A 14,446-nucleotide genomic window follows, 5' to 3' on the forward strand; every position below is an offset into this window, starting at 1 on the left:
TTTTGGGATGCAAACACATTGCACCCCTCACTTTTCGTGATTAGCACTGGAAAGACCACGAGTGCAAAAGAATCCCGCTCTTAGCAGAGCTTCACAAATTTACACCCCACAATATTTTGCATAGCACTACACAAGACATTGTGGGGCACACAATCTTCTAGGCAGCGCCTTACAGGTGGTGGGTTAGTGACTGACTAATAAATCAACAATGTTTTTTTTTTAATTCTGGTTTATGTATGCGTAGAACACCACAGAAAAATATATGCAGCGTTTTTCCCATCATAGGTCTGCAGAGTTATCACTTTGATAAAGGTCTATCATGGATCGTAAACTGTTGAACCAAATATGATAAAGCCTTCATGGAGACAGTACAGATCATTTGTGAAGGAAATTACTGAACACTCATTTGTGTACAATTATTTTTTTTTTTTAAATCGTCATATGAAAATCACCCATTTACCTCTCTAATTACTTGTTGCAATTCTTTGTTCTCTTCAGCAGTCCTTTTTGTATTCTCATCAGTTGCAGATGCCGATGGAACCTGTTCATACTGTTCTGTCGACTCGGATTTTAACCTCCCAGAATCCTCTGGGTGCTCAGCATTTGAAGGTATTTGAATGACACCAGCTCTTAAGGGTGAACTTGGAGTCAAAGCAACCGAAGCTCGATACACAGCTTTGCTCGGGGGTGCGTGGGGTTTTGGCTTATCCAAAGTATCAGACGAGTTTTTTCTTCCTTTCGTACTCTTTTGAAGTGGAATGGAGCATACCGAAGAAGAATCAGAAGCAGCGTGTGACGATATTGATTCACAACCTTCAACTCCTGCTTCCAAACTCAGGTCCCCAAACCCTAACTCTGATTTTAGGCAAGTCTGTTCTCGAATGAGCTCGGTGACCTAAAGATTGAAAAAACATTTTTTTTTCTCAAAAAAATACTGCATACCTACAGAAAAAAAGGCTAGAAAGCATTTTAACCAAAACATCTAGCAATATTGTGGTGGCCTTTTTTATTTTTTAGGAATTAATGTATGTTCTGTATGACTAGATTGATCTATCGTCCAGGACACTTAAATAGATGATTTAAAAAAAATAATAATGGTCAAAACCAAGCATTTTTATTAAAAACACACAACAGACTTCAATTACCTAATTTATCCCATTAAGAACCACTCATTGGTTAAATACTATGCTGAAACACTACTATGCTGAAATCCTATGCTAAAGACAGAACAACAAGATAAGAGTTTATAGCAGGGCCTGGTTCAAACCCTAGTATCAGCTCCCTGTGCATCTGACACCAAAGTTAGATCAGATTTATGGGGCAAGGACTCTTTGTGCCTGCAAAACTATGTATGCATCTTTACATAGCGCCCAAAGCTGTACTCCGCGCATTACAAGAGAGACAATACAGGAAATTAGAAACAGAATTAGACAATAGGAAAACAAATCCCTGCCGGAGAAATTACAATCTAAGTGGTATGATAGGAACTTTACATAGAAAGCAGGTGAGGGAATAAGTGCAGTAGATTGCACTGCTAGGCCACAATGGTTGTTAAGAACAACTCTGGGTCTGGAACAGTACCCATGAGTCCACACTAATGAAATGCTTCATTTGAGAAGTGAGTTTTAAGGTTTGAAGTAAAGGTGGGGAGAGAAGGAGCTTGGCATATACTGAGTGTAAGGGAGGTCCTCAGGTAAGGGGGCAGGGAGTGAAAGGTTTAAGGCGAGAAAGAAGTAGAGGTGAAAAAGGCGTAAAGGAGAAAGTTATGGGTAGAGCACAGGAGACAAGCCGGGGCATATTGAGAGATCAAAGCAGATATGTAGCGAGGACCAGATGAGTGGAGAGCCTTGAAGGCAAGGAGGAGAACTTTGTTGGTGTTTAGAAATTTGATGAGAAGCCAAGAAAGGTCACATGATTTAGTGTGACATCAAACATTTGGGGGGTTGGAGCTAGCAGAGTTGAAATTACGAAACCACAGCCTTCCTAGATCAAGATTTTACATATTGAATCTAATGACAACTTGAACAATAGTCTGTTAGATCATTCTACAATGCTTCCAAGTACTGGAGCAGCATTGCGCAAACTGGGAGGCGCGAGTGGTTGCAGAGGTCCGACGCTCTTCCCTAGGCATATAAATTAAATGCCGGGTGATAACATGACGCCTCTGCAACTCAACTTACCTCGATTCAGTAGGCTGCTGTGACGCATCGACATGGCAACGCGGCATCAAATGACACCCCCGTGATGTCACGTCAAATGACTGTCGCCATGGCAACACGGCGTCAATGACGCTGGCACAAGAGATGAGAGGAGCAGGCAGGAGGGGTGCAACTCTAAAATTTTGTGCACCCCTATACTAGAGAGATTCTAGATGTGTCTCTCTCTAATTTAATTCAATGAATCTCTATTTGAGGCACTCCACATTAATATTTTTAATTTTGTCTATACTGTCCTTAGAATAACTGTGCACGCATACAGCTAAAATGGTATATTTTGCTATTGTTGATATTCATGCTTTATTATACCCTTAGTGGAGTACCAGTTTATGTCTACACCAAGATATCTTTGAGCAGTTGCAACTCTAGTACTGGAAGCCAGGAAAAAGATTTAAAGATTAGGTGAGCAGACTTTTGGGAGAAAGACAAACTATTTTACAGTAGCATCAGAATATTTGAGAGATTGCAAAGGAGAAAGTGGTGATACAGGGAGACCTGTTAGTGTGTTACAATAATCCAGATGGGAGAAGATAAGCGCATGCATCACAGTTTTAGCAGTAAATTGACAAAGGAAAGGGCGTATATTGGCAATATTACGGAGGAAGCAACACATTTCAGCCATGAGGGGGTAGTCACATGTTATTCCTAGGTAACATGCTTTGGCAATAGGATAGACAGTAGTACCATGTACTGTGATGGAAAAAGGTTATAGGAGCCCAGATTTAAGGGGGGGGGGTGTATAGGAGGAGCTCAGTTTTGGACATATTAAGTTTAAGGCAGAAGAGCACCATCCACAAGAATATAGCTGAGAGGCAATGCAAGACGGTACTGGATTGCAGGTGTGAGGCTAGGGGTGGATAGATATACCTGTGTATCATCTGCAGAGAGAGGATACCTAAGGCAAAAAGAGTTGATGAGGTCACCAAGTGTGCAGAGAGAAAGGAGGTCAAAGAATAGAGTTTTGAGGTACACCAACAGAGATCAAAAAAAGACCAAGACATGTTGGCAACAGACTGAAAATGTACGATGGGAGAGGTATGATGAGAATCAGGATAGCATTTTGTTGCGAATACCAAGAGTTTAGAATATGAAGGAGAACAGAGTGATCGACAGTACTGAAGGTAGCAGAGAGATCAGAGTAGAATAAGTAGGGAACAATTATCATGGAATTTTGATTTGTGCAGATCAATGGCTAATTTAGTAAGCACTCTGTTGATTCAGCTGTATGAAAGCCAGATTGTAAAGGGTCCAGGGAGGCATGGGAATTAAGTTGATTATACGCGAGAACACGAGACGCTCTAGCAGTTTTGAGGCAAAAGGTAAGCGGGATACAGGGTGGGAGCTCGTAAGGCATGTAGGGTCTAGGGTATTTCTGAGAATAAGCGTGACCACTCCATGCTTAAAGGAAAATGGGGAAGTGCCAGAGGACAGTGAGGAATTGAATATCTAAGTGAGAGTGGGTGTTGAGCCAGGAGTAAGAGTTCTGTTAAGGTGTATGACGGGATGGGATCGAAAGGGTATGTGGTGGAGGGAGATGACAGAGCAGAGATGTCTGGAGCAAAGGTCTCTAATGTAGCGAGGGGAATGCATGGTGGTGAATGATTGGAGGTGATCATTAGAGAGCAGAAGTGGGAGATCGCAAAATCCGAAAAGGGAACAGTTTTTAGTTAAGACCAGAACTGAGTAGTGACCATTCTTGTGGGTACTGGAATTGGTCCATTTGGTGGAGGCCAAAGGAGAAGGTTAAAGAGAAAAGGCGAGTTGTCCAGGATACGAAGGGATCATCAATATGACAGTTGAAGTTCCCTAGTAAAAGGATAGGAGTTGGTGGAGAGAAAGAAGGAAAGTTAGGATTCAAAGCCAGAGAGAAAGGAAGAGGCTGTAGAGGCCGGCAGTCTGTCGAGGACTGCCATTTGCAGAGATAGGATAGAAAAGCTGGACAGAGTGAACCTCAACAGGAAGAGACAGATGGAGGCATGGGGCGGGCGGAGCAGATATTCGCAGCAAAAGGAGCAGACCTACCCCTCCCATATGGGTGTGGAGTGTGAGAGAAAAACCACCATAGGAGACATCAGCCTCCAAATGATCAGTTTAGATACAGACACCCCAATGCCACTTATCTAATAGAAGTAAAAAAAAACATACAGTAGAATACAGTAACTTACTGGTTCTATTACATTAAAATTAGAAGGGAACACCAGGTTATCTGTACTTCTGCCTCCATACATTCCCTAGAAATAAAGGTAAGGAACAGGTTAAATATAAGTCTGCAAAACACTTTAAACATGTTCTATTGTGAAGTTGGAAACAGTGACACGGTTACAAGAAATGCAGAACTACTCATCTATTAAGAATGTGTGCAATGCATTGCACCAATAGGAAGTATTAGTACACATTACATATTGTATATGTGAAATATTAAATTTCCTTCTCAAAATCCAAGTAGTCAGAAGAGATGTGTAAGAAAATTAGATATCGTTGCACTCTATTAATATTATAAATCAGTTATAGGTCCTTGGAAAAGTTACATTTGAAACAAAAAAAAACTGGGCAAAAATTTAACTTATACCATAAGTGTCTGACGTTGGAAAGGGGAAGAAATATGAAAGTTTCGAAGCTGTTCTTCAAGGGTTAGCAGGCGATCGTCCAACTGAAGTTCTAACTCCTGTAGTTCCATCCGTACAGAATTCCTTAGACTCTGCAGTTGATCAGCTTCGTACCTGATAAAAGCATAAAAATACCACTTTGGTCACTAAACACCACCAGGTTTGATGATATTTAACGTGATATTTGTCTAATAGAATTGGACTTGTTAAGGTTTACATACAGTACGCATTTGCACACATACTGGCCAAGATGCTACACTGACCTAATAGCTATTATTTGTATATTTTTAGGGAAAGGAAACAAAAAAAAAAATCACAACTACAGTAGGTCAAATAGTTAACTAATTCAACTAAAGAGCCAAAGTGAACAAAATACAATGCTGTGTTTAATAGATAATATACACAAAAGGAAAGAAAAAATAAGTGTACTCAATTTTTTTCAATGGTAACAAAAATGTTAATGTTTAACATTTTTATCTTATCTTTTCAAAACACCACTGAAGAATCAATGGTGGACAAACTAAACTAAAGTCAGCAGCTATGCCTACCTTTCGTCTTCAGTAAGGTGCTGGTATACCATTGTTTGTTGACGTAACATGCCGAGTTCCAAGTCCATCATTTGTGTTCTAAATAGATTCAGACTTCTTCTCATTACCTGCAACTCCTGAAAAGTATTCTAAAAATAAATAAATAAATATATAAAAAGGTTTTAATTACTATTGGTAACCATTTTCTTCACACGTCACAACAACCTGGTTAATCATTTACAGTAGGACTTACTTCATAAAGAGGTAGAATAGATGGTTTTGGGGTATTATAACCACCTGCAGCTACATCATTCACTCGCATTGCAGGGTACTGAAGAGAAAAAAAAAAAGAGAAGGTTAAATTAGCAAAAAAAGCGAATAAACCATTTTTTCCCCCACTAAGCCACTAAAGTGCGTACATATTTAATATCAAGTACTGTCCAAGCAGAAAATGTAAATGGAAGAAGCACATTCCATTGTATAAGAGACACCAAAATATAGACTTGGGACAATGCAGAAGGGGACTTGCAGACAAGTGATATGTGCCTACTGTAATGTAATGTCATTTAAAATACACGGTCTTGCTGCCATTACTACCATGTCGGCTATCTTAAAAACCCAAGAACATCAGCACAGAGCAAGGTGTTAATGAACCATACAACAGTGGATGAAATAATCTGTTCAGATATCATTTTCTAAATAATCAAATAGTGCTACTGTATATTTAGCGCACCAATATTAAAACGAAACATTGTTGTAACCCGTCAGCAAGCATTTTATGCTCCGATTCTTTTTATGCTGTATGTCAAATATATTACATAGCTGAATAGGAGTTTCTCTGGCCCAAAAGGTACATTTTTCTCCAAAAGGCAGCTTATGCCATTCGATAAAAAAATAAAAAATTTTAGTAGAATCGCGTCGATAAAATGTTTAACATTTACTAACATGCACTTCATTATTTTGCCTCACCACTTGTCCATATCGAAATGGTTTCAGAATGTGATGGTATTGAATTTGAACTGCATCACTTGCCTTTTAGATTATGGTTTCTAATTTTGTGTGTAAAATAAAAGGAGTACTTCAGTGTTGGACGATCCTTTTTTATTTGTACTAAACGGATATTGGAGGACAAGCTTTCGTGAGTTCTACTCTCTTCCTCAGGTCAGCAAAACTAATTTACAAAGTATTCCAGGAGTTTAACACAGATATAACATCAAAAATAACAATTTAAGGCAGATAAGGTAGAGAAGGAATGGCAGAGGGAACAGTAAATAAACACAAGGACATACATGGATAGTCAGTGTGAGAAATGTGGAGGGAATATAGGGCTGTACACCCATCAGTGTGATGGGGGGAGGTGGTGTTAAATTGTATAATTAACTGAGGCAGAGAGAAACATTACTAAAAATGCCAATAGTTTGTGAGAAACATTAGTATCGTGTCCTTTTTTTTGTGTGTCAGAACACTCATTTTGAGTTCAAATGTTTTCAATGAGTGCTTTGAAACATTCTTTGATTTTTAAATAATGTATGGACTGATCTGGCTTAAAGAAGTGATGTCCCAATGGAGTGCAGAATCATCCTTCATAGTGTTTGGGTGTCCGTGTTGTTTAATTCTGGTTTGAACTTTTTGGCTGGTTTCACCAATATAGCATCCTTGCTCACATTTTCTGCATTGGATAGGGCGACCATATTTGTCCCGGCATAACCAGGACAAATGTGTATGCGCAGCCAGCAATAGCCGATCGCGTACATGCATCCAGTGGGATAGAAAGCCGGGACAGCACCCCAAAAAGTCAGGACAGAGGCCTAAAAAACAGGACATCTGGCCACCCTAGCATTGGATCATATATACCCTATTCCTGGATGTGCAGTAGAATGATCATTTAACATTGAATGTTTTATGTTCATGACTGGGCTGTGGCATCTTGGCATATGTTTGCAGCGTGTGATGTTGCATGGTCTTAGACACACACGGAGGTGGAGAGGTTCGAGCAGGTTCCTGATTCAGGAGATTCGGCTTCTATTCGCCAACGGTTATTAAAATGTGCTAAAGATTGTGCTTAACATTTCATTGCTTAACAAAAAAAAACATTTCAAACGTCATCTCCTTCCACAACTGACAATTTGTCCAACTTCCCCCATAATAATCCCTTATTATTCCTACCAGGTGCTAGTTAAAACCTTTGGAGGAAAAAAATAAATACATAAATAAAAGGATACCACACTGAACATAGCCCTTCTTCCACAGATTTGTTTCCAAATTTCTTTAATGCATTATAGAATACAGTAGATGCATTTTTCTCAGTTCCAATTCTACCTAAATCCATACCAAATCAGTGTTTCATAACCTTAGTAGCCAAGGAAAGTATGCCATACCTGTGAAAGATTTTGAAGTGAGCTTCTTATATCATGTAGCACTCTGCGTAGCTGCATTTCAGTAGTAGAAGGGGGACAATTAACAGGTACATTGTGCCCAGAACATGGTCTTTGAAGAGATCCATATGCAAACAATTGAGCCAGCGGGCAGCCAAAAGGGGACATTAAAGCACTACAGGATGCTCCAGAAAAGCTTGGAACGCTGTGTGTGCTCCATGTTCTTGCATGTTCACAGAATGGTCTTTCATGCCAGTCAGACTGAAGAGAGTGAAGAGAACATGAAGAATGTGACCTAGGTGAAGGGGCATGCACTGAACATGTCTGTGGTCTACTGCGATTTGCATCTTCCGTTAGCTTGTTAGGATCACTTTTGGCGTTCTCTTTAGTCTCTGATTTAGGAGACACAACAAGTGTAGATCTGCAGTTAGTATTTGCTTCTTCCTCATATTCTTCCTCACCTGGAGTATACTTGTAGGAAAACGATGGAGGGCTACACACAGTGGCTTTCCCGGACGTTAAAACAATGTTTAGTTTGGATACAACTCTTGCTGGACTAAGCTCTGCAGAGGGCAATGATTGTGTCCTCCTCAAAGGATAACCTGAGTTTGCGAATTTGTGTCTCCGTTTCAACAGGTCCTTTGATGTAATCTGGCTACGCCCAGTTCTAGAGCCAGTCAACGCTGAACTGAAGATTTTCATTTGCGCTCTCTGTAATGCCACATTTACACGCTCTAAAGAACAGGATTCGGCATTGCCCAAACCAGAAACACCATCATAGTCCATAAAACAATCGTGTGGTTCAGATATATGATGAGTTGTGTAAGGAACTGCTTCATCTTCATTGCCGATCTCAATTTTACTGCTAGTCATACATTCCTGCTGCAACTCTGAATCTTCTTTGTTATTATACTGATAATTCTCTATGCCAAAGTTGCATTCCTCAGATGGACTTTGCGGAATATCACATGTTAAGTTCTCCATGTTGCTTTCTCTAAAAAATACTTTATTTTCAAGAAGATCAACGGGTGTTAGGAAATCTTCATCATTTTCAAAGTCACTGAGTTCTGGTTGATCTGTTCCTACTGGCGTCCGCAGGTCCTCACTTACAGAGGTAACTGTTGCTTCACTGTCACAGCTGTCAGCACTACTTCCCATTGCCTGCAGAGACTCTTGAACCTAGTATAAAGTGGAAATACAAATAAGGAATATTAATGTCAGAAGAAAAATAATAGAACTAGCACATTACAAAACAAATGGATTTATAGTCTTGATACTCCTAAAACCATTTAAAATCTCAAAACAAACAAATCTCATACATACAGTGACACAAATACCAAATTCGGGAACTGATCAATTACCCTACAGCTGCTAAAAGTTTCAATGTTATCATTGACTTTATAATAAACCACAACCCATTTATAGCATACAGAGCCCCGAATGTTTGCAGTAACATGGGTGACAGTGTGTTGGAGGCTCTAGCGACCAGAGCAGGCTACGTATTAGTATACAGCAGCAGTGCGCAAACTGAGGAGTGTGCCCCCCCTCGCTGCGGGGGGCGCAGGGTTTATAGAGGCCCCGTGCGCTTCCCGAAGGCACTTAAATAAGTGCCGGGGAAGCGGCGAAGGCATCTATAAACTGCAATTACCTTGCTTCTGTAGACACGTCGCCATGGCAACGCGGCGAAGTCATGTGATGTCACGTTGTTATGGCAACATGACGCCGACGGCAAGGTAAGGGGGGGGCCGCGCATAGAGGGGAACAGCTGACAGGGGGGCGCAGGGAAAAAAAGATAGCGCTCCCCTGGTCTACAGAATACAGTGGTAAGCAGCTGAGCCGGGACCGCCTCCTCTTTGGCATCAGACATGGTTGGAATCACGGTGCCATGTTTAGTATTAGACACGACTTATGTCAGACGCACAACTGAGCGACACAGCAAGTTTAAAGAGCCACAATGCAGACGCCAGTGAGCCTTTCCAGCTGGAAAAAGCTGTTTAGCTGTGCTAGATGGAATCTATAGCAAACACGGTTGCTGCCCAAATCAACAAGGCGAGTCCATAGCTCGTGAAGTGATGTAAAGAGTGCTCACTTAAGAACACATGTATAGAACATCTAAAATGGCAATGGATGTTTTGCGACAAAAGGGAAAAAAATTAAATACCTAGAGTATGTTCAGCTAGCACCAAATGTGCAGGAGGCTACAAAATGATGTGAACACTGTCTAAAAGCAGCAGCAGCAGCAAGTCAACCGAATGACCAAGTAGCCAACTTCTTATCCTGGAAGAAGGATATTGTAAGAGAATGTGGAGTCTGCCATATTACAAGTGAGTAAACTATTCATCCCAAGGGCAGTACAAAGGACTCGGGATCATCCCTTAAGGTTGGGGGACAGGAGATTTCACCAGCAACAAAAGGAAAGAGTTCTTTACAGTAAGGGCAGTTAAAATGTGGAATTCATTACCAATGGAGACTGTGATAGCAGATACAATAGATTTGTTAAAAAAAATGGTTGGACATATTTTTAGAAAGGGAAGGTATACAGCGATATACCAAATAGGTAAACATGGGAAGGATGTTGATCTAAGGAGTCATCTGATTGCCAGTTCTTGGAGTTGGGAAGGAATTAATTTTTCCCCTCATGCGATATCACTGGATGATATGTCACTGGGGTTTTTTGTTTGCCTCCGTTTGGATCAATATAGTGTACGTACGGATATATAGGAAAAGTATCCGTCGTCTAAATTTAGCATAGGTTCAACTTGATGGACGCATTTCTCAGATGGGGAATACTAGGAATCTTCAGAGCAAGAAACCTTAAAAATGGAAGAATCTGATTTTAATCTGGAATTAATAGGTTCTCTAATACAGGCAACGATGGAAGCTCTGGAATTAGAAGATACGGACTGTGGCTGGAGAAGATAAGCTGTTCAGGGCGACAAAAAAAAAACAGAAACGAAAAATATTTTCCAGGTAATTAAAGACATGGTGGAAATAGAATTGGCCCAGCCAAATAGAAACTTACGGACACCCAGAAAGTTTGTTAAACTGTATTCATTCTCAAAGAAGTGAAATTGTGGGATATACCTCCAAAAAAGGTAGATGCAGCAATTTCAAGAACTGTGAGAGAGATTACCAGATGACGATGCAGTATCCTTTAGAGACACGTTGGATAGAAGAATGGAAAACATATAAAGGAAATCCTATTTAGCAGCAGGTGCATGTAAGCCAGCAGTATCCACATCAGTATCTAGAGACATGCACCTTTCAATCTCAAACATTGATGAAGGATTAAAGAAAAGGAATCAAGTGAGCCTCAATTCAATTTTGCAAATGACTATATAGCTGAAGCTTTGCTGGATGTGGTGAAGTTAAGCTAGATCCATAGCTCTGTCAGTGGTGGCAAGGAGAGACTGACACTAGGTTGCAGTTTCTTCCCAAAGAATAACTTCTATAACATTACCATTCAAGGGAGAATCTCGTCAAGAAGAAATTTGATGCAATTACATCCAAAGCATCAAAAAAACAAATAACAAGGAGGCAAGTTTATTTCTCAGCCCACCAGTCTAAGGATGCAGTACAGAAAGGAAAAATCGTATTGGCCAGGAAGACCATTTTCTCGACAATCCGCCTGGAGATGCGGTCTAGGCAGTCTTTTTTGTAGCCCCAAAGGAAGAGCGGCATTTGCCACAGCAAAGTTTGCATGAAGGTCAGAGAGCTTCCTCTAGCCCCAGATGGGAGATAGAATATTACAGTTCAGGACTGTATGCATTCAAATCAGGATGGGTCCTTCAGACACTATCGTTTGGATATTGTACGGTTAAAAAAACCATTCCCAAAAAATAACAAGTTTTTAACATCAAACTGTCCACAGAAAAGAGAGGGAGCTGGAGGTATGCATACCATCTTGTAGTCTACTACGAGAAAAAAGTAATGGAGAGAGTACCTCATAAACAAAGAAAAACATGAATATATTCCCAAGTTTTCTGGTTAAAAAAAAAAGAAGGAAGGACTTCAGGAGGGTTCAGAGCTGCTCTAAACCTATGAGAAGTGAACACATACATAGAAGTGAAAACATTTAAGATCTCATCCAAGAGGTAAAACCTTTATGACTAGATGTTATGGGTGGATCTATAGGATGCCGACTAGCACATTCCAGAGGCAAGAAAACAAAATATCTATGGTCTACACAATCTGCTCGTTAAGTCGCAGTACGAAGCTCGATTATTAAGAGACAGACGTAGTGATCTCCTTCCTACAACACCATGGCTGGATTGTGAAGGATAAGAGACTGTTCTTTCCGACAGACTTGACGAAGGGGCCAGGAGGCCTTGAAACGTTGCTCTAGTTTGCACATTTAACAATGTTTCGGCAACTTTCCTTGTTGTGTGTTCTGATATTTTTTAGCATTGTTGCCATTTTTTGATACATTAAAGGAACTTTGGGAGACCAAAAAGAAAACGCGAGTACTATTTTCGCTTATATTTTTTTGAGCGCTGATTTTTTGTAGTTGTATGTGTCCAGCAGTATGAATGCAGGATCCTAGCATCTACATCAGATTTATATAAGACAGGGTGAGTGCAAGTTTATTCTATTTTTTCTCTCCCATAATTATAACATAGGGGAAATATGTGCCAATTGCCATAATCTATTCAGGGAAAAGAAAATGACGGTAAGTTGATATTCTCCTTTGTAATTGCTCAGCAGCAATTCAACCAGGCTAAAGTTGTATTTTGGTTTAAACAGCAAGGGACCTCGAGAGAGGGTGGACCCTGGTTCCCTAGATACTTACCAATTAAGTTTTATTGCCTTTAGTGTGGCAGACACAGGTAACTCTCTGGAATCGCCAGAGCTAAAAACTCTATGGATCCCCAGAGCTAAAAATAGCATGGTTTAGCCAAAAAGCAGGGGGACCCACAGTTCCAGAACTATACAAAAATTAAAAGTAGAATATATATATATATATATATATATATATATATATATATATATATATATATATAGAGCATACAGCTATATTTGTGTGTTATATATATATATATATATATATATATATATATATATATATATATATATATATATATATAATACTGAGTTAAGTTATGGTGAGTAAAAAAAAGTGACAAAAACCCTCCACAGGAAAGCAAATATGCAAATATAGCTGTATGCTCATCTGCATGTCTTAGGCAGGTCTGCAACCCCGCCTTTCCCCATTATCACCCAGCATACAGCACTTCCACTGCAGCAAGGGATTCTGGGAAATGACATGCAAATGAGCACACAGTGTCACTTTTTGCCTCAATAACCATTTTTAACATGGTTCCCTATAGGCTTAAGCTTGCTGCATGGTCACAGCTTCGAGCACAGCCAGGGTTAAGGTGCATACCCAGAAAACCACCCACAGACAGCTGTTTCGACCTTGATGGGTCTCATCAGTGTGGGGTTGATTTTACTGGGAATGCAAGAGAGGCTTATGGGATAGGCCAAACCATAATACTGAGTTAAGTTATGGTGAGTAAAAAAAGTGACAAAAACCATGCTGGGTGATAATGGGGAAAGGCGGGGTTGCAGACCTGCCTAAGACATGCAGATGAGCATACAGCTATATTTGCATATTTGCTTTCCTGTGGAGGGTTTTTGTCACTTTTTTTACTCACCATAACTTAACTCAGTATTATGGTTTGGCCTATCCCATAAGCCTCTCTTGCATTCCCAGTAAAATCAACCCCACACTGATGAGACCCATCAAGGTCGAAACAGCTGTCTGTGGGTGGTTTTCTGGGTATGCACCTTAACCCTGGCTGTGCTCGAAGCTGTGACCATGCAGCAAGCTTAAGCCTATAGGGAACCATGTTAAAAATGGTTATTGAGGCAAAAAGTGACACTGTGTGCTCATTTGCATGTAATTTCCCAGAATCCCTTGCTGCAGTGGAAGTGCTGTATGCTGGGTGATAATGGGGAAAGGCGGGGTTGCAGACCTGCCTAAGACATGCAGATGAGCATACAGCTATATTTGCATATATATATATATATATATATATATATATATATATATATATATATATATATATATATATATATATATATATATACACACACACACACACACACACACACACACACACACACACACACACACACACACACACACACACACACACACACACACACACACACACACACACACACGTATACATATACAAACATATCCATACCCGCTTCTAAATATATAAATACATATACACACACTTGTTTTCACCATGCACCTCACTATTGACTATGTCTGCCACCTGTAACATTTTCACTGCTCATTGGTTTTAGCCTCACTTTGTAGGAAGCAACAGCAATTTAAATCTTAAAGTTCAACCCTTCCCACTTTGATGAGGTTACTTGTGACATCAAATGATGCCAGAGGAGCTTAGACCGTGGCTCTGAGAAATGTGAAATGTGCATGGAACACTCCTGTTACACGGAGAGGCGAGGCAAGTTACATTTACATGGGTTGTCATGTGAACACTACTGCAGGTTGGTCACCTATTTTAACGGGCATCACATGGAGCTCACTTATTTTTGGAGGGAGCGGAGCCTTTTCAAGCCCTTTGAAGCACTTCAATTTCAGTTGTAACCAGCATAGTGCAAGTTCACATTGCAATCTTTCATATTACAAAGTGTTCACATATTTCATGGTAGTAGTGTAAGGCCTGGGACATAGTAGTGTGAGCAAG

At 40.1% G+C, this 14,446-nt stretch overlaps 1 protein-coding gene across 4 annotated transcripts in view; it reads right to left on the minus strand.

The window, feature by feature from the left end:
• ITPRID2 (ITPR interacting domain containing 2) overlaps positions 1–14,446 on the minus strand; it is an 89,432-nt gene that overhangs the window by 22,136 nt on the left and 52,850 nt on the right. For all 4 annotated transcript variants that reach the window (XM_075608904.1, XM_075608905.1, XM_075608903.1 and 1 more), the window contains 6 exons: positions 7,728–8,903; positions 5,603–5,680; positions 5,371–5,498; positions 4,786–4,936; positions 4,382–4,447; positions 461–895 (listed from right to left, as the gene is read on the minus strand). In XM_075608904.1, the coding sequence (XP_075465019.1) occupies positions 461–895; positions 4,382–4,447; positions 4,786–4,936; positions 5,371–5,498; positions 5,603–5,680; positions 7,728–8,903 (2,034 nt within the window). The remainder of the gene's footprint in view (positions 1–460; positions 896–4,381; positions 4,448–4,785; positions 4,937–5,370; positions 5,499–5,602; positions 5,681–7,727; positions 8,904–14,446) is intronic.

Source organism: Ascaphus truei, chromosome 7, assembly GCF_040206685.1.
Source record: "Ascaphus truei isolate aAscTru1 chromosome 7, aAscTru1.hap1, whole genome shotgun sequence".
In the NCBI taxonomy this organism is placed as follows: Eukaryota; Metazoa; Chordata; class Amphibia; order Anura; family Ascaphidae; genus Ascaphus; species Ascaphus truei.